The sequence below is a fragment of the Notolepis coatsorum genome (genome assembly GCF_963971535.1).
Source record: "Notolepis coatsorum genome assembly, contig: SUPER_13_unloc_1, whole genome shotgun sequence".
NCBI lineage: Eukaryota > Metazoa > Chordata > Actinopteri > Aulopiformes > Paralepididae > Notolepis > Notolepis coatsorum.
Window position 1 is genome coordinate 1,545,570 of NW_028174869.1, and position 25,670 is coordinate 1,571,239.

Consider the following 25,670-nt stretch of genomic DNA (forward strand, 5'->3'; position numbering starts at 1 on the left):
GTCCTTTGCTCTATTGATCTGTTGGTCTGTGTATAGTAGCTAATACAGGATTTTGCTGCTTAAACGTATGTATAATGTATATTCATTGATTCACCCGTGTACCAAAATTAATTTGAATTGAACAATTTAGCTGAATAATTTTTTTTTATTAATTGATATGCGATTAAAATGTTATTAATTTCGAATGAATTCGATTGACATTTTTGACATTGAGTCCCGCCACTAAAATAAATGCTACGGTAAAATATTATATAAGTATAAAATAAATCCTACATCTGTTTATATACAATCTTAAATCCAAGCGTTTAACCTGTTTACCAGCAGAAAGAGCGCTGAGCTCATAGTTGAATTCTGACCTGTATTTCACAGACGCCGTCGTAAGAAGCCGTTAAAATTATATAACTACTTGACAGATTTACAGAAGGAACTTCTCAGCTTACTAAAAGTATGGGAGGCTGTGGCTTTGCGTGCGTAGCTTACATAATGCTGCTATATACAGTATACACAGTACATTCTATATTCAGTCTGTAATAACTCATAATAAATCCTCGATATATACAGTTAAGTGTAGCCCTACGTATTTAGAAAACAACATCTCTTTCTATTTCTGTTTACAAACTGACACAGCTCTCTGTGTGGGCGGAAAGTGGAGTTTGGTATTACTGTTTAAGAAAACGTGTATCACTACTACTGCTAGTGTCAATTTGGATGTAGTTGAGAGTAGTTACGTACTGTATGTGACGTAGTAGATTAAGTTAAGTAGTTCAGTTTGTAGTTTGTGTTTAAGATGATAACATGACCTCTAGACCAACACTCTCCCTCTCCTCCTCCGCTCCTCATCTCTCTCCTCTCCCCTCCCTCTCTTTCAAGTCTCCCATCCCCCCTTTCCCTCCGCTCTTCTCCCTCTCCTCCTCCAGGCGAACCCTCTCGCTCTCCCTCAGCCAGTCCCCTCCCAGGTACCCCAGGACGTCCTCCGGCCCGCCGCGAAGCCTGGGCCGCGGGTCCAGGAGCGACTGGAACAGGGTGCAGGCCAGCGGGGTGAAACAGGCGAACTGGGGGGCGACCGCCGGCGGAGAGGGGGGGTCCTCCTCCTCGCTCAGCCCCTCTCCTCCGCTCAGGCCCATGATGTCCTGATCCGTCCTCCTGGCTCCTGCCTCCGCCGCCGCCTCGCCCCACAGGTCCAGCTCCAGCGCCTCGTCCAGACCGTTGACGGCGTCAAACCACTCCCGGTACTTCCGGTAGGAGCGGTCGTCGGAGGCGGTCTCCTCCCACGGCAGGCTCCCCGTCAGCAGGGCGTAGGTTAGGATGCCCAGCGCCCAGCAGTCTGTGCTGGGGTCCACTGACACAAACACCCGCTCCTTCAGCGTCCTCTCCTGGTCCTGGGTGTCCCGGGCCGGCTCTGCCTCGGGGGTGCAGTACGCTGAGCTGTACCAGACGCCGGTCACCCTGGTGCCTGTGGCCTTCACCTGTCGGGACGCGGGACACGCCGTCGATTAATTAATCTATTGGAGCAGAGTTCACATGTTTCCATCTGAACCAGTTCTAAACAAAGGTTTCCATCTGAACCAGTTCTAAACAAAGGTTTCCATCTGAACCAGTTCTAAACAAAGGTTTCCATCTGAACCAGTTCTAAACAAAGGTTTCCATCTGAACCAGTTCTAAACAAAGGTTTCCATCTGAACCAGTTCTAAACAAAGGTTTCCATCTGAACCAGTTCTAAACAAAGGTTTCCATCTGAACCAGTTCAAAACAAAGGTTTCCATCTGAACCAGTTCTAAACAAAGGTTTCCATCTGAACCAGTTCTAAACAAAGGTTTCCATCTGAACCAGTTCTAAACAAAGGTTTCCATCTGAACCAGTTCTAAACAAAGGTTTCCATCTGAACCAGTTCTAAACAAAGGTTTCCATCTGAACCAGTTCTAAACAAAGGTTTCCATCTGAACCAGTTCTAAACAAAGGTTTCCATCTGAACCAGTTCTAAACAAAGGTTTCCATCTGAACCAGTTCTAAACAAAGGTTTCCATCTGAACCAGTTCTAAACAAAGGTTTCCATCTGAACCAGTTCTAAACAAAGGTTTCCATCTGAACCAGTTCTAAACAAAGGTTTCCATCTGAACCAGTTCAAAACAAAGGTTTCCATCTGAACCAGTTCTAAAACAAAGGTTTCCATCTGAACCAGTTCTAAACAAAGGTTTCCATCTGAACCAGTTCCAAAACAAAGGTTTCCATCTGAACCAGTTCTAAAACAAAGGTTTCCATCTGAACCAGTTCCAAAACAAAGGTTTCCATCTGAACCAGTTCTAAACAAAGGTTTCCATCTGAACCAGTTCTAAACAAAGGTTTCCATCTGAACCAGTTCTAAACAAAGGTTTCCATCTGAACCAGTTCTAAACAAAGGTTTCCATCTGAACCAGTTCTAAACAAAGGTTTCCATCTGAACCAGTTCTAAACAAAGGTTTCCATCTGAACCCTTTCACTGCCACACGACAGAAGGTTAACCCTTTACTATCACACAACCGACGGCGATGCTCCATCATTAGCATCCGCGGAGCTATCGCCATATTACACAAACTAGCATCTTCCTTCTCAGGAAAGTATTTCTTTGCGTATCGCTCTGAGACGTACGCATGTCATTTAAGTCACCAGAGGGGTCAGATTGGAGGAGGGGGGGGGGGTCCTTCAACAGGCCAGCCTGACCCTCATCATACTGACCCCCAGCCTGACCCTCATTATACTGACCCCCAGCCTGACCCTCATCATACTGACCCCCAGCCTGACCCTCATTATACTGACCCCCAGCCTGACCCTCATCATACTGACCCCCAGCCTGACCCTCATTATACTGACCCCCAGCCTGACCCTCATTATACTGACCCCCAGCCTGACCCTCATTATACTGACCCCCAGCCTGACCCTCATTATACTGACCCCCAGCCTGACCCTCATTATACTGACCCCCAGCCTGACCCTCATTATACTGACCCCCAGCCTGACCCTCATTATACTGACCCCCAGCCTGACCCTCATTATACTGACCCCCAGCCTGACCCTCATTATACTGACCCCCAGCCTGACCCTCATTATACTGACCCCCAGCCTGACCCTCATCATACTGACCCCCAGCCTGACCCTCATTATACTGACCCCCAGCCTGACCCTCATTATACTGACCCCCAGCCTGACCTCTGACCTCTTCATACTTGGGCTGACCCCTATTAGTCGAATTGTCGACTAATCGATCGAAAGGAGCCGTAGTTTATTTTTTAAGTTATAATTATAATTTTTTTTATAATTTTTTTAATCATTCTTTCCAAAAGAAAAGAGGCCTAGAAGCGTGGCTAACGCTAATGGCGCGCATACCAGAGGCTAACTGCCTACGAAAACAGGCACAGAGGCACTGAAAGAGGATTTCACCATCTAATGAACACACTAGACTAGACAAATATCAAGATGTATCCATCAGTGGACCAATTGCATGCTTTTGCAGAGGACAAGAAGCCTTCAGTCGACTCCTTCAGACATTAAGCACCCCCCACAGCCCAAATGGAATAGAATTTAATAATAATAATAATAAAATAAAATAAATTATATATTTTTTTCTGCTAATTTTGGCAACTACAAGTCGACTGTACAAATCCTTAGTCGGGGAGACAGCCCTACTTCACACTGACCCTGCCTGACCCCTGACCTCATCACACTGACCCTGCCTGACCCCTGACCTCATCATACTGACCCCTGACCTCATCACACTGACCATGCCGAAGTCCCCCAGCTTGACCCAGCGGCAGGCGGCGTCACACAGGAACACGTTCTCCGGCTTGAGGTCTCGGTGGACGAAGCCGAGCGAGTGGAGGTGAGCGAGCGCCCCGCTGAGCTGGGAGACCACCCTCTGGACCACGCCCTCCTGCACGCCCACCTGCAGGGAGGGAGAGGGTTAACCCCCTGAGGTCTAGAGTTTCTAGCTCCACCTTCTCAGAATATTCTCTTTTTTTTTTGTTACATAATGTAAAATTACAGATTCATACCTTCAAAATAAGCCATCAATTGTCAAATTTGAGACGATAGTTTTCAATCAATGTCCTATCAAACATTCTGGTACAGTCATTACCAATTTGCAGCAGGAGCCTCTGAAGAGAATTCAGTGAATTCAGCTAATGATAAGGGAACTACACTCCTTCCCAGAATGCAATGTGATGTCAATGTCAATGTCAATGACTAATTCACACCATGAAACAAAGGCCCAGCAGGGAACAATTACGGCTGAATGGGGGTTTGGTGTGACTGATCAATACAGGCAGGCCTACAGCAACACACACTTTGATTTGATGCCATGCATACACACACTAGATAGACAGAGGTTTAGATATTTAGATAGATATATAATAGTAATATAATAGAAAGAAGAGAAAGAAAGAAAGAAAGAAAGAAAGAAAGAAAGAAAGAAAGAAAGAAAGAAAGAAAGAAAGAAAGAAAGAAAGAAAGAAAGAAAGAAAGAAAGAAAGAAAGAAAGAAAGAAAGAAAGAAAGAAAGAAAGAAAGAAAGAAAGAAAGAAAGAAAGAAAGAAAGAAAGAAAGAAAGAAAGAAAGAAAGAAAGAAAGAAGAGATAGAGGGAGAGAGGGGGAGAGGGGGAGAGAGAGGGATATAGAGGAAGAGAAAGAAAGAGGGAGATACAGAGGAGAGATGGAGGGAGAGAGAGGGAGATATAGATAGACATGAAACCTAGGTATGTAATTTCATCTTTCCTTGTGACAATATTGTCACCCACTGTACAAGACTGTACAAGAAATTCCTTCTGTAATGTACTGATTTCTTTTGATTTCTCTGTTTGAGAGAGAGAGAGAGAGTGTGTGTGTGTGTGTGTGTGTGTGTGCAGGGGAGTAGCTGGGGGGGGGGGGGTTAGGATGATTCCAAGGGCCCAGCAAATGCCCCAATTTTTTTTATAGATTGGGGGCCCCACATTTTTTAATAGATTGGGGGCCCACAAATTGATTCTTTCATGGGGCCCAGAATCTCCAGCTACGCCCCTGTGAGCGCACCTTTCTACTCTAGAGAGCTGTCATCACTGTGATGCGCGCTTGAATGAACTGCGAGATAACTCATAACTCGTACACACACGCACTCTGTCTCTGCCATACAGTAGTTATGTTGTTTTAGCGCGACGTGGGTATATACACGGGCGAGGATGAAAAGCATGTTAGACTACTTTTAATACATAAATTAACGTTCCGTCGGGTCCCGTGTATTCTCGAGAATGATAATAATAATAATGCAGGACCTCTTCAGATTATATTATCAACGACAGACAGTGAGAAACACAACCCCCCCCCCTCTCGCGCTGAAGAATATGCATATTAGATCACTCAGTGATTAACACCTATGCGCTGTTTGTGTGTGCGCGCGTCCATGTATGTGCGTTTCGTGACGCGATGTAGTTCTTATCGCAAATGGAGATTATTACAATCATACCATCTAGCAAGAATTAAACGTATTTACAAGTCGTATTAGGTTTAGCAAGTTGGGGGACGTATACCTTACATGTCAAAGCACTAGAAATGGCAATTTTTCTATTTTTATCGATTTCTGAAAAGATGTCCTTTTTGAGCATTTAAGAGGGATTCTAATTCTTTTGTTGTCCGCCGACGGGTTCAAAGCTCCAGCGTGAATCCTAAAGGCTGACACACCCCCACCTGCAGGGAGAGAGAGGGTTAATGAGAGCTGACACACCTGCAGGGAGAGAGAGGGTTAATGAGGGCTGACACACCTGCAGGGAGAGAGAGGGTTAATGAGAGCTGACACACCTGCAGGGAGAGAGAGGGTTAATGAGGGCTGACACACCTGCAGGGAGAGAGAGGGTTAATGAGAGCTGACACACCTGCAGGGAGAGAGAGGGTTAATGAGAGCTGACACACCTGCAGGGAGAGTGAGGGTTAATGAGAGCTGACACACCTGCAGGGAGAGAGAGGGTTAATGAGGGCTGACACACCTGCAGGGAGAGAGAGGGTTAATGAGAGCTGACACACCTGCAGGGAGAGAGAGGGTTAATGAGGGCTGACACACCTGCAGGGAGAGAGAGGGTTAATGAGAGCTGACACACCTGCAGGGAGAGAGAGGGTTAATGAGAGCTGACACACCTGCAGGGAGAGAGAGGGTTAATGAGAGCTGACACACCTGCAGGGAGAGAGAGGGTTAATGAGAGCTGACACACCTGCAGGGAGAGAGAGGGTTAATGAGAGCTGACACACCTGCAGGGAGAGAGAGGGTTAATGAGGGCTGACACACCTGCAGGGAGAGAGAGGGTTAATGAGAGCTGACACACCTGCAGGGAGAGAGAGGGTTAATGAGAGCTGACACACCTGCAGGGAGAGAGAGGGTTAATGAGGGCTGACACACCTGCAGGGAGAGAGAGGGTTAATGAGGGCCGACACACCTGCAGGGAGAGAGAGGGTTAATGAGAGCTGACACACCTGCAGGGAGAGAGAGGGTTAATGAGAGCTGACACACCTGCAGGGAGAGAGAGGGTTAATGAGAGCTGCAGGGAGAGAGAGGGTTAATGAGAGCTGACACACCCCCACCTGCAGGGAGAGAGAGGGTTAATGAGAGCTGACACACCTGCAGGGAGAGAGAGGGTTAATGAGAGCTGACACACCTGCAGGGAGAGAGAGGGTTAATGAGGGCTGACACACCTGCAGGGAGAGAGAGGGTTAATGAGGGCTGACACACCTGCAGGGAGAGAGAGGGTTAATGAGAGCTGACACACCTGCAGGGAGAGAGAGGGTTAATGAGAGCTGACACACCTGCAGGGAGAGAGAGGGTTAATGAGAGCTGACACACCCCCACCTGCAGGGAGAGAGAGAGAGGGAGGGAGGCGTCTATATTAAAGGCAGCCCAAGAGTGCTTCCGCGTTTCTCTGATTGGCCACGACGCCCATGTGACCGCGGCAGAGCGGAAATAGGCTGCTGCTCCGGCGAAAGAAAGACAGGCGTTCTATTGCCAACCCTAACCTTAACCAACTCCGAAAGAATGCCTAAACTTAACCGGCGAAGAAAGACAGACCGCTAGTTACGTTTATATAGAGAGACGATAATTAATTAAACATAAAAAAAAAAAATTGAAGTGATTTGAACTTGTCACCAACCTGAACCACAGGCTCCACAGCAAGCTGAGGAACAAGTTGAGCTAACCGTCAATGTTAAAACAGGGGGATTACCAATGCATAATGCCGCGGCAACATGCACCTCTGCCGCTCCGCTCTGCCGCGGGGCGTTGTCACGTGGGGCGTCGCGGCCAATCAGAGAAATGCGGAAGCACTCTTGGGCTGCCTTTAAAGAAGAGGCGGAGGCAGGAGGAGGGAGGGAGGGAGGGAGGGAGGGAGGAGGGAGGGAGGGGGGAGGGAGGGAGGGAGGGAAATGATGAAAAGAGTTCTACTAATATATTCACTTCAAAAGGTTGTATACCAATATAGTGTAATATAAATAGTATGATTTAGTTATATTATATAATACAATTTAAATAATACAATTGTATAGTATAATAGAAGTATATATAGAATAATACATTATATAAATATATAGATAAATGTGTGCGTGTTGAATGAACCTAATATGCAATTTAACTGATAGATACACAACATTTATTATTTATGTTAATGTAATTGTGTGTTGATTGTGTTTTCATTTCCGCAAAATAAGTACATGTACATTCCGTTCGGTTTGGTAAACGTTGCACTCAGTCGTACAGTGTGTGGCGTACAGTACGTGTGTCGGGGGGGGGGGGGGGTACAAATAACAAGTGTCTTCTTCCTGTTCCTTTCGGCCATGGAATTTAGCGGAGCATATTATAATTGTTGGACTGTAATAATTCCATGTGCGAATAAATAAAAATGAAATGAAATGAAAAGGGAGGGAGGGAGTTAATGAAATAACTACAGCTGTATTCTGGTCAGACACGACCGACAGAGGGCGGAGGAGAGGGAGGACATGCGGCAAATGTACGTCCGGGATCGGGAACGACGAACCCGGGGGCGACCGCGTAGGTCTGCGGCGCAGTAACGTGGTGCGCCACTCGGGGGCGCCGCCATAATGTGCTCATTTTGACCCCCACCCGTTTTGTATAAAGATGTTCCTCGTCCCGGGGTGTCCCAGCTACAGTCACCTCGCGGAGAGTCGTCCAGACAACTCTAACTATTGTTGTATTGATACTTTGACTGAGTTAATAGACGAGTCTCTTCTGACCGAGTCACTTATTCAGCTTTGGCTACACTTTCCACCACACTGTCGCGATGATGCCAATAATAAAGACACTTTGAATTTGAGAGATGAAATTGAGACCATATAAAAAAAGAGCATTTTTTAACAGTCAAACGTGAATCCTCACAACCAGAGATGGTGCTTAGTTATCGATGGCCCCCCTACCTCCGGGACGATGACCTCGTACAGGTCCCCGAAGAGGCTGGCCTGCTGGGCGAACACGTAGTGTGAGGGCGTGGAGTAGGCGATGTCCAGGGCGCGGCTCAGCGAGGGGTGGCTGCAGAAGGACAGGGCCAGGTTGTACTCGCGCAGGAAGGCCAGCAGGGAGGTGGACTCACGGGGGAAGAACTTCAGAGCCATGGCGGTGCCTGGATGGAGAGAGACACTGCATGTGATGTTTACCATTTATGGGCTGTTTTAAATTTTATATATATATAAGATGAGATATTCCTTTATTGATCCCTTAACCCTTTCACTGCCACACTACAGAAGGTTAACCCTTTACCACCGGTTACCGACGGTAGTGTGATAGTAAAGGGTTAACCTTCTGTAGCGTGGCAGTGAAAGGGTTAACCTGCTGTTGTGTGGCAGTGAAAGGGTTAACCTGCTGTTGTGTATTGTCGCAGTGAAAGGGTTAACCGTTTGGTAGCGCGGCAGTGAAAGGGTTAAAAAAAAAGAGAGAGAGGAGGAATGGGAGATAGAGCGGGGAAGACATTCAGCAAAGGAACACCGGGTCCTGGGCCCTCATTCATCAACGTGGCGTGGAAAATGTTCTATTTCCACACGTAAGCAAAGCACAGAATATAGAATGTGTGTACGCACAGAAATATTGGGATTCATCAACCGTGCGTACACAGGTCCTATGCTCCTCCGTGTTGATGAATACCACTTTGTTCTACCATCAATGCTCGTGCATGATTATCCATATATGGTCATGAAAGTGATGAAACACCCCCCATGGGATGTGAAATAATGGACTGACCCGAGCGGAACTCTGAGAAACTTCACGGAGATTGTTCACTGAGGCGCTGCCGAACCAAGAAGACACAACCCGTGTTTATACATGGGATAAATAAAAGGCTGACTTGTACACAGTGATGTCAGATATCAACGGCTCCCTAAGACCATTGCTGCAATTCTGCCTGGACAGCTCAAAATACTAATAAAGACCGTTCGTTGACCACTGTTTGGCATTGGTTGTGTGTCATTATAACCGTGCTGTAATATGAATGCCTTTATTAGTTGTGTTCGATTGGCTATATGATTTTTAGAGGCATCTATTTTGTTGTCGGTATTACCGACAACAAAATAGATGCCTCTAAAAATCATATACTATTAGGTAGCCTATATGAATTACATATAATAGCAGCCATAGCCTACATTATGCAACAGTAACTTGCGCATACCAGTGTATGCGACGGACCAGTGTATACCTTATATCATATCATATTCATATAATAGTTTACTCTATCAGCATACCAGCATGTAATATGTTCTTTGTTAGAACTCAACTCGTTAGACAGGCTGACAGACGTGTACACTTACGGTGATGTCGGATATGATATCTATTAACCATTGCTGCCTGGGCAGCGCAAACACTAATAAAGACCACGCTGGAATATGACTGCCTTTTCCCGTGTTGTTTGATTAATACCCAGGGATTAAAGTTCTCCTCAATTTTATTCCAAATCGCGATGGATCTTCCGTCAATTTTCTACCTGCTGCATATGATTTCTAGAGGCATACTACAATCTATTTTGATGTCAGTATTGGGTAGCCTATATAAACAATAATACGAGAGCATATACAAGAACAATGAATCTCACTGCCATGTATGATGTAGCCTGCCTTTCAATACATGAACTTGAATTCCATCATGTTTGTGTGCGGGACTCACAAGGATGTTGTCACAATGGGTGGTACCGGTACAGTAATAATAACAGTCCACACAATATCACGATGGACCATGCCATAGCCTATGTTCTATTAGGACATGATCTGTGACGACAAATGTTCTAGAATGTTTGATTAAGATATCATACTCTGACAGCATGCCTATGATCAACAAAAACGCGAACTTGAATCCCATCATATACATAGTCTGTCCACTATCTGGTGTCACTGCAATGCGTTTTCTATTCTTTCTTATACAGTAAAAAGGGGGAAGAACACTATATCGTGGGTGTTCATATGACTTGTATTCTGCTTACAGCTTCGAAATTCCACTTGTTTCGTTTAACGTAAAGCCTTTTAAATATAATCAAAACGTTCCCGTGTTTCTGCGGTCTGTGCGCAAAATAATAACGAGTTGAGCTATGCGGAGTTAATTCCGATAACGCTATATAAACCATGCTGCATTCATTCTGAGAGAAAGATCTATTATTCCAAATGCTATTTATAGGGTTTTCTTTTGACCATAATTACACTACTGTTGCTATTTTACAATGAACTATAATGAATTACGGTTCATACAGAACATGCCAGTGTTGAAACTAATGCAGGAAGCTCATTTCCTTGTTGTAATAATATTATTCTACCACGGGGCGTCAGCTAAGTGTGGTCTGACCTGTGCGAAATATAAGCACAGAGTCAAGTTCAAGTTGAAATTGATGAATCCACTCTTTGCTTAGAAATGATCGTACGCACAGGGTAAGCACAAATCTGTGCGTAAGACACGTTGATGAATGAGGGCCCAGGAGTCGAACCCGGGTGGGCCGTGTGGCACCGTAGCGCTGTATGCCCGGTGTGCCACTCGGGCACCCAACAAACAAGTATAAACAGAGGTGCAGATGAGGGTCTGTTTGCCCTGTCAGTCATAATATACCTTACAATAAACACAGGCAATAAGAAACATAATCTGGCTCTACTACTGTAATGTCAGTAAAAAGTACAGCATAGGTTCTCCCCTCTCTCTCTCTCCTCACCACCCACCAGTATAGGTTCTCCTCTCACCTCTCTTCCTGTGCAGCGCCAGCAGCACCTTGCCGTACGAGCCCTCCCCCAGCACCTTGAGGACCTCCCCCCCTCTCTCTCCCCTCTCTCTCTCTCTCTCCTCACCACCCACCAGTACAGGTTCTCCTCTCACCTCTCTTCCTGTGCAGCGCCAGCAGCACCCTGAGGACCTCCCCCCCTCTCTCTCTCTCTCTCTCTCTCTCTCCTCACCACCCACCAGTATAGGTTCTCCTCTCACCTCTCTTCCTGTGCAGCGCCAGCAGCACCTTGCCGTACGAGCCTCCCCCCAGCACCTTGAGGACCTCCCCCCCTCTCTCTCCCCTCTCTCTCTCTCTCTCCTCACCACCCACCAGTATAGGTTCTCCTCTCACCTCTCTTCCTGTGCAGCGCCAGCAGCACCTTGCCGTACGAGCCCCTCCCCCCCAGCACCCTGAGGACCTCCCCCCCCTCTCTCTCCCCTCTCTCTCTCTCTCTCCTCTCACCTCTCTTCCTGTGCAGCGCCAGCAGCACCTTGCCGTACGAGCCCTCCCCCAGCACCTTGAGGACCTGGAAGTGCTCCGAGGTGTCCAGCGACGTCAGAGACTGGGCACTGAGGTGGCACATCTCATCCAGGAGCCTGGCTGTGGGGGGGGAGAGGAGAGGACGAGGTCAAGAGAGAGACACTGATCTGTAACTGCAGAGAGAGAGAGAGAGAGAGAGAGAGAGAGAGACTGATCTGTAACCTGCAGGAGAGAGAGAGAGAGAGAGAGAGAGAGAGAGAGAGAGAGAGAGAGAGAGAGAGAGAGAGAGAGAGAGAGAGAGAGAGAGAGAAGGAGAGAGAGAGAGAGAGACACTGATCTGTAACCTGCAGAGAGAGAGAGAGAGAGAGAGAGAGAGAGAGAGAGAGAGAGAGAGAGAGAGAGAGAGAGAGAGAGAGAGAGAGAGAGAGAGAGAGAGAGAGAGAGAGAGAGAGAGAGAGAGAGAGGAAGGGACGAGGTCAAGAGAGAGAGACACTGATCTGTAACCTGCAGGAGAGAGAGAGAGAGAGAGAGAGAGAGAGAGAGAGAGAGAGAGAGAGGAGAGAGAGAGAGAGAGAGAGAGAGAGAGAGAGAGACACTGATCTGTAACCAGAGAGAGAGAGAGGACTGAAGGTATTGGTATTAAATTCCTCAGTATAAGAGATGACACTCTTATCTCAGTTTTGGATGTATCCCACTCATGATGACTGAATCTCGGTCGTTAAAGAACCCAGGACGCCTATCGTAAAGAGTAGGGGGTTCCCCGACGTTCCTGGTCAAATTCCCAATCAGGTCTCTGAAATCAAGGCCACCTAATCATCCCTTCCCCTTAATTGGCTGATATCAATCCCTGTCTCCTGAGCCGTTCAGCCATTGTGTGTAGTGTGATGTGTGTCTGGTGCCAGTGTATGGTAGTCAGTGTGTAGTGTGATGTGTGTCTGGTGCCAGTGTATGGTAGTCAGTGTGTAGTGTGATGTGTGCCGGGTGCCAGTGTATGGTAGTCAGTGTGTAGTGTGATGTGTGCCTGGTGCCAGTGTATGGTAGTCAGTGTGTAGTGTGATGTGTGTCTGGTGCCAGTGTATGGTAGTCAGTGTGTAGTGTGATGTGTGCCTGGTGCCAGTGTATGGTAGTCAGTGTGTAGTGTGATGTGTGTCTGGTGCCAGTGTATGGTAGTCAGTGTGTAGTGTGATGTGTGTCTGGTGCCAGTGTATGGTAGTCAGTGTGTAGTGTGATGTGTGTCTGGTGCCAGTGTATGGTAGTCAGTGTGTAGTGTGATGTGTGCCGGGTGCCAGTGTATGTTAGTCAGTGTGTAGTGTGATGTGTGTCTGGTGCCAGTGTATGGTAGTCAGTGTGTAGTGTGATGTGTGTCTGGTGCCAGTGTATGGTAGTCAGTGTGTAGTGTGATGTGTGCCTGGTGCCAGTGTATGGTAGTCAGTGTGATGTGTGCCTGGTGCCAGTGTATGGTAGTCAGTGTGTAGTGTGATGTGTGCCTGGTGCCAGTGTATGGTAGTCAGTGTGTAGTGTGATGTGTGCCGTGTGCCAGTGTATGGTAGTCAGTGTGTAGTGTGATGTGTGCCTGGTGCCAGTGTATGGTAGTCAGTGTGTAGTGTGATGTGTGCCTGGTACCAGTGTATGGTAGTCAGTGTGTAGTGTGTGATGTGTGCCTGGTGCCAGTGTATGGTAGTCAGTGTGTAGTGTGATGTGTGTCTGGTGCCAGTGTATGGTAGTCAGTGTGTAGTGTGATGTGTGCCTGGTGCCAGTGTATGGTAGTCAGTGTGTAGTGTGATGTGTGCCTGGTGCCAGTGTATGGTAGTCAGTGTGTAGTGTGATGTGTCCCTGGTGCCAGTGTATGGTAGTCAGTGTGTAGTGTGATGTGTGCCTGGTGCCAGTGTATGGTAGTCAGTGTGTAGTGTGATGTGTGTCTGGTGCCAGTGTATGGTAGTTAGTGTGTAGTGTGATGTGTGCCTGGTGCCAGTGTATGTTAGTCAGTGTGTAGTGTGATGTGTGCCTGGTGCCAGTGTATGGTAGTCAGTGTGTAGTGTGATGTGTGCCTGGTGCCAGTGTATGGTAGTCAGTGTGTAGTGTGATGTGTGCCGGGTGCCAGTGTATGGTAGTCAGTGTGTAGTGTGATGTGTGCCGGGTGCCAGTGTATGGCAGCCATTGTGTAGTGTGATGTGTGTCTGGTGCCAGTGTATGGTAGTCAGTGTGTAGTGTGATGTGTGCCTGGTGCCAGTGTATGGTAGTCAGTGTGTAGTGTGATGTGTGCCTGGTGCCAGTGTATGGTAGTCAGTGTGTAGTGTGATGTGTGCCTGGTGCCAGTGTATGGTAGTCAGTGTGTAGTGTGATGTGTGCCTGGTGCCAGTGTAATGGTAGTCAGTGTGTAGTGTGATGTGTGCCTGGTGCCAGTGTATGGTAGTCAGTGTGTAGTGTGATGTGTGCCTGGTGCCAGTGTATGGTAGTCAGTGTGTAGTGTGATGTGTGCCGGGTGCCAGTGTATGGCAGCCATTGAGCCTGCGTAGCCCAAGGTTGGGTGCTACCAGTGGTGGTGAAGGAGGCATTTCCACCCTACATTGTAAAGCGCTTTGAGTGTCACCTAATTTGTGTGTATAGGAACATCTGCACTCCTATCACAGATAGCTGGTATCCGTATAAAGCACTTAGGCCTGAGGACATTATATTAAATGTAACGTAATACTAGAACAAGCTAGACGCTCAAGGACTCCGTACTCTTATACTTATTACTTATTACTCTTGTACTCTTATTATTTTGTAATCTGTACTCTGTAATATACTCAAACGCCACGTCACCGCCCTTTTAGGCCGTGAACTACCATTACCTCATCACTTTATCGATCAATCACCAGGCAGTGTGTATCAAAAGTGACACTACTTTAGGGGAGGAGTTTTCAGGTATAATTATAACCTGGTGTTTGTATTCTATTTGCACTCCTCCTGTGAGAGACCTGTGCTGATTGGATCGCAGATCTGTAACCTACTTTACTCGTGTGACTTAGAATAAACTCCATCCTTTGTTATATTCTGAAATCTGACTTTGTCTCAATCTTATGATTATATTGAGCCCCCTGTGTGTATTCACGGAGGCAGGTGTCAGAGCGAGAATCAGCGAGGCAAGGGCCTCATGCATCCAACTAGAGAACATCTGGAGCTCCAAGGTAATCAGTCAGCAGACAAGGATCAGACTCTTCAAGTCCAACACCAAGCCAGTACTCCTCCTATACGGATCAGAGACGTGGAGGACCACCAAGATGCCTGAGGCGGATCCTGAACATCCACTGGCCAGATACCATCAGCGACAACGATCTCTGGCAGAGAACGGGCGAACAACCAGTGGAAGAACCAATCAAGAGAAGAAAGTGGGGATGGATCGGCCACACACTACGCAAACCAAACACCAGCACCACCAGACAGGCCCTTAGATGGAACCCCCGAGGCAACAGGAAGAGAGGCCGGCCCAAGAACACCTGGCGCAGGGACTTGGAGACAGACATGACACGGAGCGGACTGACATGGAAACAGCTGGAGAGCAAAGCACAGGACAGAGGACCCTGGCGAACTGTTGTCGACGGCCTATGCTCCCCCACAAGGAGCGATAGGCGTAAGTAAGTAAGTAAGTAAGTAAGTAAGTAAGTAAGTAAGTAAGTAAGTAAGTAAGTAAGTAAGTAAGTAAGTAAGTAAGTAAGTAAGTAAGTAAGTAAGTAAGTAAGTAAGTAAGTAAGTAAGTAAGTAAGTAAGTAAGTAAGTAAGTGTGTGTATTCAACCCTTGTCCACCGTTGCAGCGACCGAACGGATACGCCGGGTTCTTTCAGGACACCCTGATCTGTAACCCTCACCCACCCTGATCTGTCACCCTCACCCACCCTGATCTGTAACCCTCACCCACCCTGATCTGTAACCCTCACCCACCCTGATCTGTAACCCTCACCCACCCTGATCTGTAACCCTCACCCGCAGGTTTATCACGGTGTGTTGGAACATGATGCAGGTTTATCACGGTGTGTTGGAACATGATGCAGGTTTATCACGTGTGTTGGAACATGATGCAGGTTTATCACGGTGTGTTGGAACATGATGCAGGTTTATCACGGTGTGTTGGAACATGATGCAGGTTTATCACGGTGTGTTGGAACATGATGCAGGTTTATCACGGTGTGTTGGAACACGATGCAGGTTTATCACGGTGTGTTGGAACACGATGCAGGTTTATCACGGTGTGTTGGAACATGATGCAGGTTTATCACGGTGTGTTGGAACACGATGCAGGTTTATCACGGTGTGTTGGAACATGATGCAGGTTTATCACGGTGTGTTGGAACACGATGCAGGTTTATCACGGTGTGTTGGAACATGATGCAGGTTTATCACGGTGTGTTGGAACATGATGCAGGTTTATCACGGTGTGTTGGAACACGATGCAGGTTTATCACGGTGTGTTGGAACATGATGCAGGTTTATCACGGTGTGTTGGAACACGATGCAGGTTTATCACGGTGTGTTGGAACATGATGCAGGTTTATCACGGTGTGTTGGAACATGATGCAGGTTTATCACGGTGTGTTGGAACATGATGCAGGTTTATCACGGTGTGTTGGAACATGATGCAGGTTTATCACGGTGTGTTGGAACACGATGCAGGTTTATCACGGTGTGTTGGAACATGATGCAGGTTTATCACGGTGTGTTGGAACATGATGCAGGTTTATCACGGTGTGTTGGAACACGATGCAGGTTTATCACGGTGTGTTGGAACATGATGCAGGTTTATCACGGTGTGTTGGAACACGATGCAGGTTTATCACGGTGTGTTGGAACATGATGCAGGTTTATCACGGTGTGTTGGAACACGATGCAGGTTTATCACGGTGTGTTGGAACACGATGCAGGTTTATCACGGTGTGTTGGAACACGACGCAGGTTTATCACGGTGTGTTGGAACACGATGCAGGTTTATCACGGTGTGTTGGAACATGATGCAGGTTTATCACGGTGTGTTGGAACATGATGCAGGTTTATCACAGTGTGTTGGAACATGATGCAGGTTTATCACGGTGTGTTGGAACATGATGCAGGTTTATCACGGTGTGTTGGAACACGATGCAGGTTTATCACGGTGTGTTGGAACATGATGCAGGTTTATCACGGTGTGTTGGAACATGATGCAGGTTTATCACGGTGTGTTGGAACATGATGCAGGTTTATCACGGTGTACCTAAATTGTACCTCATCCCATTTCTGCTTTGCACTATATAGTATTGTACATTAGTACACTGCATAGTATTGTATATTATATGGTAACTCAGTTATGTCTATTCTGCATCGAACATTGTACATATGTCTATACTGAACACTGTGACCTCATTTTCTACTTCTAATTTACATGCTATACTATGTTATTTGATACTATCTTGTCTTGCACAGTCTCTGGAGCGAAACAGTAAGAAGCATTTTGTATGAAAGTATTCTGTACTACTGTATGACAACTATTAAAGAAACTTGAAACTTGAGAAACTTGTGTGTTGGAAAACCAGCACATGTTGTCCTTTTTAACATGTGGTTTCTCACTCATAATAGATTATATTACATTAAAATGTATTGGCTGTTTTTTATATTTTTTTATATTGATGCTTTTTTATATAGCGCTTTTTATCCAAAGCACTTTACAATTTGTTCCTCAAATTTTTACCCATTCACTCACACATTCACGGCGGAGGCGACCATGCAAGGTGCCAACCTGCTCATCGGGAGCAGTTAGGGGTTAAGTGTCTTGCTCAAGGACACATCGACACGCTGCCCGGGAGGAGCGGGAATCGAACCTGGAACCTCCCGATTGCCAGACGACTGCTCTACCTCCCGAGCCACTGTCGCCCCCCAGTATTGTCATCATGCAGCACAGTACAGCGAAAAGAAGTTTGCCATCCAACCAGAGTGCAAATGTAACGGTACAAGTGCAATAGTAATATACAAGGTACAGGTGATTAATGAATTAGTGAATTAGAACTACTGAGTAATAGTGCCAATCAGATGTATGTACAGAGTTGTAGTATTAATATGTACAGTGATACAGGTATAAAGACACTATGGTAGTAAGTCATACTGGCCAGCAGTGTAACTAGTAAGAGTAGGTAAGAGATATGTACAGATATAGATATAGTAACTACATATACGATGCGGATAGATAGATAGATATATACGGTAAGAATATTCATACATTATTTCAGAACATCTCTTCTGAGTGTCTAGACACGGCCCAGCTGTCTTAGAGGGGATTATTATGGTAGATAGAGCACTGGTTCTCAAAGTGGGTCATTTTTATGTCACAATATGTTTACTAAGTTTGTCCAATGAGAGACACGGGTCAGAATGACTGATGACAGCTTCCTCCTGTCGTCTGCTCACCTTACAGTTATGGATCTAATAACAAACACAACCTGTTGTGATCAGGGTCCCTGTGACACATGGGGGTCCTGTGAGGACCACTGACCACTGAGGACCACTGACCCAATGAACACTGTTCCACTATGACAGGACTGTGTGTGTAAACAGGGTTTAACCTTTAACCTTTAACCCATGATTAACCTGAACTTATAGAGACGAGAAGACTGACCGTCCAAAATTTTCTTTTCGATTTCTTTTTTTCTCCCAACAACAAACACAACATTGACATCAACAATAACAATAACAATAACAATAACAATAACAATAACAATAACAATAATAATAATAATAATAATAATAATAATAATAATAATAATAATAATAATAATAATAATAATAATAATAATAATAATAATAATAATAATAATAATAATAATAATAATAATAATAATAATAATAATAATAATAATAATAATAATAATAATAATAATAATAACAGCGTTCTATCGCCCTGCTCTAAGACACTCTAACCTTAACCAACTTCGAAGAGCGCCTAAGCTTAACCAGTGTAGACACTGGCGTCGGCCAATCAGAGAACGTCTGCCAGAAATGCGGCTACGGAAAGTATAGACGCAGCTGCCATTGTCTCCCATGTTTAGTAACACTAATGCTCTGCTGCCAAACATACGTGTTTACTCCACAACGCACCTGATGCTCTGCTGCCAACACATACGTGTTTACTCCACGACGCACCTGATGCTCTGCTGCCAACACATACGTGTTTACTCCACAACGCACCTGATGCTCTGCTGCCAACACATACGTGTTTACTCCACGACGCACCTGATGCTCTGCTGCCAAACATACGTGTTTACTCCACGACGCACCTGATGCTCTGCTGCCAACACATACGTGTTTACTCCACGATGCACCTGATGCTCTGCTGCCAACACATACGTGTTTACTCCACGACGCACCTGATGCTCTGTGTTACGACCCTGGCTCATGGGTACGCAACCTATGTGTAATCAACACCAAAACCCTGTGCTCTAACTCAAAAATGCTACTAAACCAAGGAACTACTAATATAACTATAAGCTAATGTACTGGTAACCCAACGGACAAGGACTGTAAGAACCTGACAGCTCTTTCACTAGGCACAGACCGTGCATGTGTGTTTCTGGGTCTGCCTTTGAAGCTCCCCAGCAGGTAACCAATCAGCACTAATTGGCTAATTGGCAGCCCTCACCTGCCTGCCCTGGTGACACAGGAGTGACCAGGCCTCTAGTACATAACACCTCCCCCACCAAACTGGTTGCCCAAGAGGCAACCACTACACAACAACCCATAAACAAAACAAAAACAACTGTGACCCCTTAGTTGTCAGGGCCTCTACCACAACAGCGATAACGGGTACCACAAACACCGGTACTACGATCGTGAGAGGGCGTCTGCTAGCACGTTGTCCCTCCCACGAATGTGGCGAATATCCAAGTTATACGCCTGGAGGAACAAACTCCATCGCATCAAACGATGATTGGAATTCACCATGCTGCGAAGAAAAACCAAAGGGTTATGGTCTGTATACACAACAAGGGGTAAACTGGAGGATCCCACGTAAACATCAAAATGGTTCAAGGCAAGAACCAAAGCGAGCGCCTCCTTCTCTATAGTAGAGTAGTGCAGTTGATGCCTGTCAAACTTTTTAGAAAAGTAGCACACTGGGTGCTCCACCTCTAATGCATCCTCTTGCAGGAGGACGGCTCCAGCACCGAGGTCACTAGCATCCACTGCCAACTTGAATGGCAGTTGAAAATCGGGAGCTGACAGAACGGGAGTGCTAATCAGAATACCCTTGATGCTCTCAAAAGACTGTTGACAAGTCTCAGTCCACACGAAAGGTACCTTAGGACTGAGCAGATTGGTCAAAGGGGCAACAACAGAAGCAAAGTTCCTACAGAAACTCCTATAGTACCCTGCCATACCTAGGAAGCGCTTTAACTCCCGCCTGGTGATGGGAGCAGGGAAGCCCACTATAGCCTCCACCTTAGCTGTAATGGGGCACACATGCCCACGTCCAACCACCTTACCCAGGTAGGTAACCGTGGCCTGTCCAAATTCACATTTCGCAAGGTTAACTGTCAAGTTAGCATCACCCAACCGCTTGAACACTTCGGCCAGATGCTCCACATGTTGTGACCAAGAGGAACTGTGGATAACCAGGTCATCCAGATATGCCTCACAGAACGCTACCCCGCCCAGGACCTTGTTCACTAGCCGCTGAAACGTCGCTGGGGCATTTCGCATGCCAAAGGCCATCACTGTATACTGGCAGAAACTCTCTGGTGTGACAAAAGCGGATATCTCACGTGCTCGCGGAGTAAGCGGAACCTGCCAGTATCCCTTTAGCAAATCCAATTTACTTACAAAGGCTGCTGAACCCACCCGATCGATACAGTCGTCCATCCGAGGCAGAGGGTACGAGTCCGGCTTGGTTACTGCATTAACTTTACGGAAATCAGTACAGAACCGATGAGTGCAGTCTGGCTTATCAACAAGCAGGCAGGGGGAGCTCCACGCACTAGAACTGGGCTCCGCAATGCCATGTCTCACCATATAGTCTACTTCCTTACTCAAGATCCTTCGTTTTTCCGGATTCACCCTATAGGCATGTTGCTTAATTGGCCCTGCACTACCAACATCAATGTCATGCTCGAGTACATTAGTACGACTAGGGACATCAGAAAACAAACGTGTATGCTGTTTAAGTAGGCGCACCACATCCGTACGCTCAGGAAGTGGTAAGTACGACAGGTGTGAGTCCAAGTCACCTAGTATCTGGGTGTTTGGCAACCGGCCCTGAGAAATCTCCTTCGACACAGAACAGTCGGCTACAATAGGAGATGCAGAAACTGTTAGAACAGCCACAGGCTTGACCCCTGACTGGTCAATCTGAGCCCTATCATTGTACGCCTTCAACATATTGACGTGACATAATCTACTCTTGCGCCTGCGGTCGGGAGTTTTAATCAAGTAGTCGACCTCACCAACTTTGCGCTCAATGGAGTATGGCCCACTGTATTTAGCCTGTAATGCAGACCCAAGAATAGGCGAGAGAACCAACACCTTGTCTCCCGGTGAGAACACCCTATGTCGGGCCCGCCTATCATACCACACCTTCATTTTTCCTTGGGCTACCTTTAGGTTCTCTTTCGCTAGTTCACATGCTCTACTAAGCTTAAGCCTGAAGTCACACACATAGTCCAACAAATTAGTAGAGGAAGGAGTCTGGTCAGCCAACCACTTTTCCTTCAGCAGTTTCAAAGGACCCCTCACTGTGTGGCCGAACACCAGCTCAGCCGGGCTGAATCCAAGAGACTCCTGGGTTACCTCCCTAGCAGCAAACAGAAGCAAAGGAATTCCATCATCCCAGTCTTTGTCGAACTCCGTACAATATGCCCGCAGCATTGTTTTGATAGTCTGGTGAAATCTCTCCAGCGCCCCCTGGGACTCTGGATGATAGGCAGAGGAAGGGCAATGCTGGATAGACAACTGCTGGAGGACCTGAGCAAAGAGACGGGACATGAAGTTAGACCCTTGATCCGATTGAATGACCTTTGGTAGACCAAAAGTCGAAAAAAACCTAACCAGAGCTTTGGATATAGCTGGGGCTGTGATCTTGCGTAAAGGAATGGCTTCAGGAAAACGGGTCGCTGCAGACATAATAGTCAAAAGGTACTGGTTCCCTGTCATAGTTCGAGGGAGGGGACCAACACAGTCAATGAGGATCCGCTCAAAAGGTTCCCCAACGGCAGGGATAGGCTGCAGAGGAGCCTGAGGGATCTTCTGGTTTGGTTTACCAACCACCTGACACACATGGCACGAGCGACAATATTGTGCCACATCTGACTTCAAACCAGGCCAACAAAAATGTCTCAGCACACGGTCATAAGTCTTCCTGACCCCCATGTGACCAGCAAGATCATGATCATGTGCTAGATGCAGTATATCAGGACGATACACGGCTGGAACAACAATCGGAAACACACTGCCCCAGTCATCCAGACTGGACAGGTTAGGTGGTGTCCACTTTCTCATGAGCACGTCATTGCTAACAAAGTATCCTTGAGACGTATCTACCATTTCATCCTCTAAAACCGCCTCTTCAAAGAGGGACGACAAGGTGACATCCTTGTTTTGCTCTAGTACCAACTGCTCATGAGACGGAATCACCTTACCAAACCCCTCATCGGGGCCACTTTTCAACTCAACAAAGAACGTGTCACTAAGTGTCATATCACCATCTAAGTTAACAACCTCATGGGTGTCACATTTGACCTTTGACATTGCGCGTGTTACCGCACACACAGGAAACACTCCTGGATGCTTCTGTGCGAGCTCATCAGGAACCTCAGAAACTACAGGGACGGAAATTACAACTGGAGTAGCCAGCACTTTGCCACCGGCCAAATCGTTCCCTAGAATGAAGGACACCCCCTTTATGGGAATGTGAGAACACACTCCTACGACAACATTGCCTGATACTAAGGGAGAGTTTAGCGAGACCTCATGCAAAGGAGTATTCACAAAGCCTCCTCCAAAGCCCTGAACAATGGCACCGGAATGCAATGAAGAATCTTCCGAAAATGGCAAAATCCCATCCAGAATGAGAGACTGGAAAGCTCCTGTATCTCTCCATATTGTAATAGCCTGCCTTGATCCTAATTCACCAACCAGTGAAACAAATCCCTCCATCCTAAATGTTGAGGAGCCCTCTAGCTCCCTGTCTGCACCTTTGATACTTCGCACCCCACCCTCTAATGTCGGCATAGGTGTCCTGTCTATGATTTCTACCAGAGCCACAGTTTTTACATTTTTCTGCTTAAGCACAGGGCATCCAGCAACGATATGACCAGGCTCCTTACAGTAAAAACAGATAACCCCCTCTGGGAATGCACTAGCAGAGCCACCTTGCCTAGGAGTCGAAGTAAACCGACCAGCAGACACGGGTGCCGGGAACCGGCTCCCCTGAGAAGGACGCCTACTACCCCTGGACTCCACACGGCCCTCCTCTACAAAGACAGACTTGTGTGTTAACACAAACTCATCAGCCAAGACAGCAGCGTCGGCTATCTTCGATACCTTATGCTCATTTAGATGTGTGGAAACGTTATCAGGAACACACCTCTTAAATTCCTCTAGGAGAACCAACTGTCTGAGCTGCTCCCTTGACTCTGCTTTTTGCGAGGTGCACCACCGGTCAAACAGGTTCTCCTTCTCTTTTCCAAATTCAACATAAGACTGCCCCTCCTGCCTACGATAACCTCTAAAACGCTGACGATAGGCCTCGGGGACCAACTCATAAGCCCTCAATATGGAAGCTTTAACAAGTTCATAATCAGCGCTTTGTTCAAGGGACAGAGCAGTGTAGGCTTCTTGTGCCCTACCAACCAAAACACATTGTAGCAGCAGTGTCCAGGCGGTATCAGGCCACTTCAATGTGGTTGCCACCCTTTCGAAAAGGGGAAAATATCTTTCCACGTCTTTCTCAAAAAATGGTGGCACCATCCTAATATTCCTGCCTACATCAAACCCGGAACGTGACTCTGGATGCAGAGCACCCGCCTGCAAGGCAGCATACTTATATTCAAGCTCCTTCTGTGCACGCTCGTGCTCCAGCAACAGTTGTTTCTCCTTAAACTCACGCTCATGCTCACGCTCCTCTTTCCTCTCTCTCTCCTTAAGCTCACGCTCCTCTTTACTCTCTCTCTCCTTAAGCTCACGCTCCTCTCTCCTCTCCTCATGCTCTCGCTCTAGCTGCCTTTCCTTAAACTCCAACTCCCTAATCCTCCACTCACCCTCTACACCAGGTAATAGCGGAGACGCGCCAGACGATGGAGGCTCCTCCACCCTCTCCTCAAGCACCTGTTCCCTAATGAGCAAAACCCGCAAAGCACCCAAGGCAGATGGTTTCAAACGTTTCTCACTGGGAGTAAGCTCGACCTTGTAGTGCACAGCAAGCTCGAGCAGTTGTTCTTTGGAAAATTTGTCTAATAAGTCATGAGACGGGCGATCAACAAAGTCCCTGATGGAAGCCATTGTCACTGAACTAGACACCCCAAGCCACACACCCAACCTCACAGACACGAAGAACCACTAACGAACCACTGAAGAACAACGAAGAACCACTGAAGAACCATGAATAATGCTAATTGCCCACAACAACAACCAGAATGGAACACGGTGGAATTGTGAGCTCTACGGAGCGCACCTTTCCAGGTTGCACAAACAACCAAAAAAAATTTAAAAAAAACACACCCACCCTAAATAGACGTGTCATACACGCAGGGTGTTAGGTGCTACCAGGTATGCTCACCAAACACTTAAACAAACAAAATAAATCCAACAAAATTTTCCAAACAGGTGCGCCTTCTAACCTGATGTGACCACATATGCTTCTACGTCTAAACTGCAGAAAACCCCGGCCTACCACATGTCTACCCTAAGAAACACTAAATCAAGCCCTACCACACTACCTGTGTTTCCTGGCCGCCCTAACCTACCTACCCTTAAACTAATGCCCTGTAGACCTAACTTTCTTCAACCACACCTGCTACCAGTCAAAGATCATATACAATCATTTCATTGACCGCCCCAGGAGTACGTGGTGCACCGGACGCTAACCCACAACCAGAAAATAATGTCCCTATCTACATGTGGTGCCTACTAAACTATATATTTTAACAGCATAAGTAGTCACATCAAATTACAAACAAATACGGCATACTCACCTGTTTGATGAAAATGGCTCAGCCCCCACGTTACACCATGTGTAACGAACACCACCCAAACCATAATATGATGACACCCCGTGCAACACAAAAAAAAATCACCAAACAAAGTTCTAGGGGTAAAAGATCCCGGATGAGCGCCCAATTGTTACGACCCTGGCTCATGGGTACGCAACCTATGTGTAATCAACACCAAAACCCTGTGCTCTAACTCAAAAATGCTACTAAACCAAGGAACTACTAATATAACTATAAACTAATGTACTGGTAACCCAACGGACAAGGACTGTAAGAACCTGACAGCTCTTTCACTAGGCACAGACCGTGCATGTGTGTTTCTGGGTCTGCCTTTGAAGCTCCCCAGCAGGTAACCAATCAGCACTAATTGGCTAATTGGCAGCCCTCACCTGCCTGCCCTGATGAAACAGGAGTGACCAGGCCTCTAGTACATAACAGATCCTTTGATCTTTTTCCTCTGATCCCCGTTCTAAACCATCATCCGGATCATTCTATGTGTCCCTGGCCCGTTTGCCTACGTTGGAATTGCAATGCCGATTGAATCTCACCAGGTGCCAGTATCGCCTACCTTTTGAACTCTGATAGAAAGGGAACAGGAGAGGCAATGAATGAACTGGACTATCGAGACTCGCTCTGAGGTGGAGGAGCTCTTCCAAAGCAATCGCTAGCAGATCTGCTCGCCTCAAAAAATATAGTGTCCCGTAAACACGTGTAATTACACATAAACGTAATTACAGTTTACAGTTTACATATAAACGTAGAGTAATCGCGAT

The 25,670-nt window shown here is 46.7% G+C and overlaps 1 protein-coding gene across 1 annotated transcript in view; it reads right to left on the minus strand.

Annotated features, from left to right (window-relative positions):
• Nucleotides 1–836: 836 nt before the first annotated feature.
• LOC311239739 (uncharacterized protein) overlaps nt 837–25,670 on the minus strand; it is a gene marked incomplete at both ends in the record, with an annotated part of 31,378 nt that continues 6,544 nt past the window's right edge. The window contains 5 exons of the mRNA XM_084338435.1: nt 837–1,466; nt 3,755–3,916; nt 8,412–8,614; nt 11,199–11,339; nt 11,681–11,818. Coding sequence (XP_084194561.1) covers nt 837–1,466; nt 3,755–3,916; nt 8,412–8,614; nt 11,199–11,339; nt 11,681–11,818 — 1,274 coding nt within the window. The remainder of the gene's footprint in view (nt 1,467–3,754; nt 3,917–8,411; nt 8,615–11,198; nt 11,340–11,680; nt 11,819–25,670) is intronic.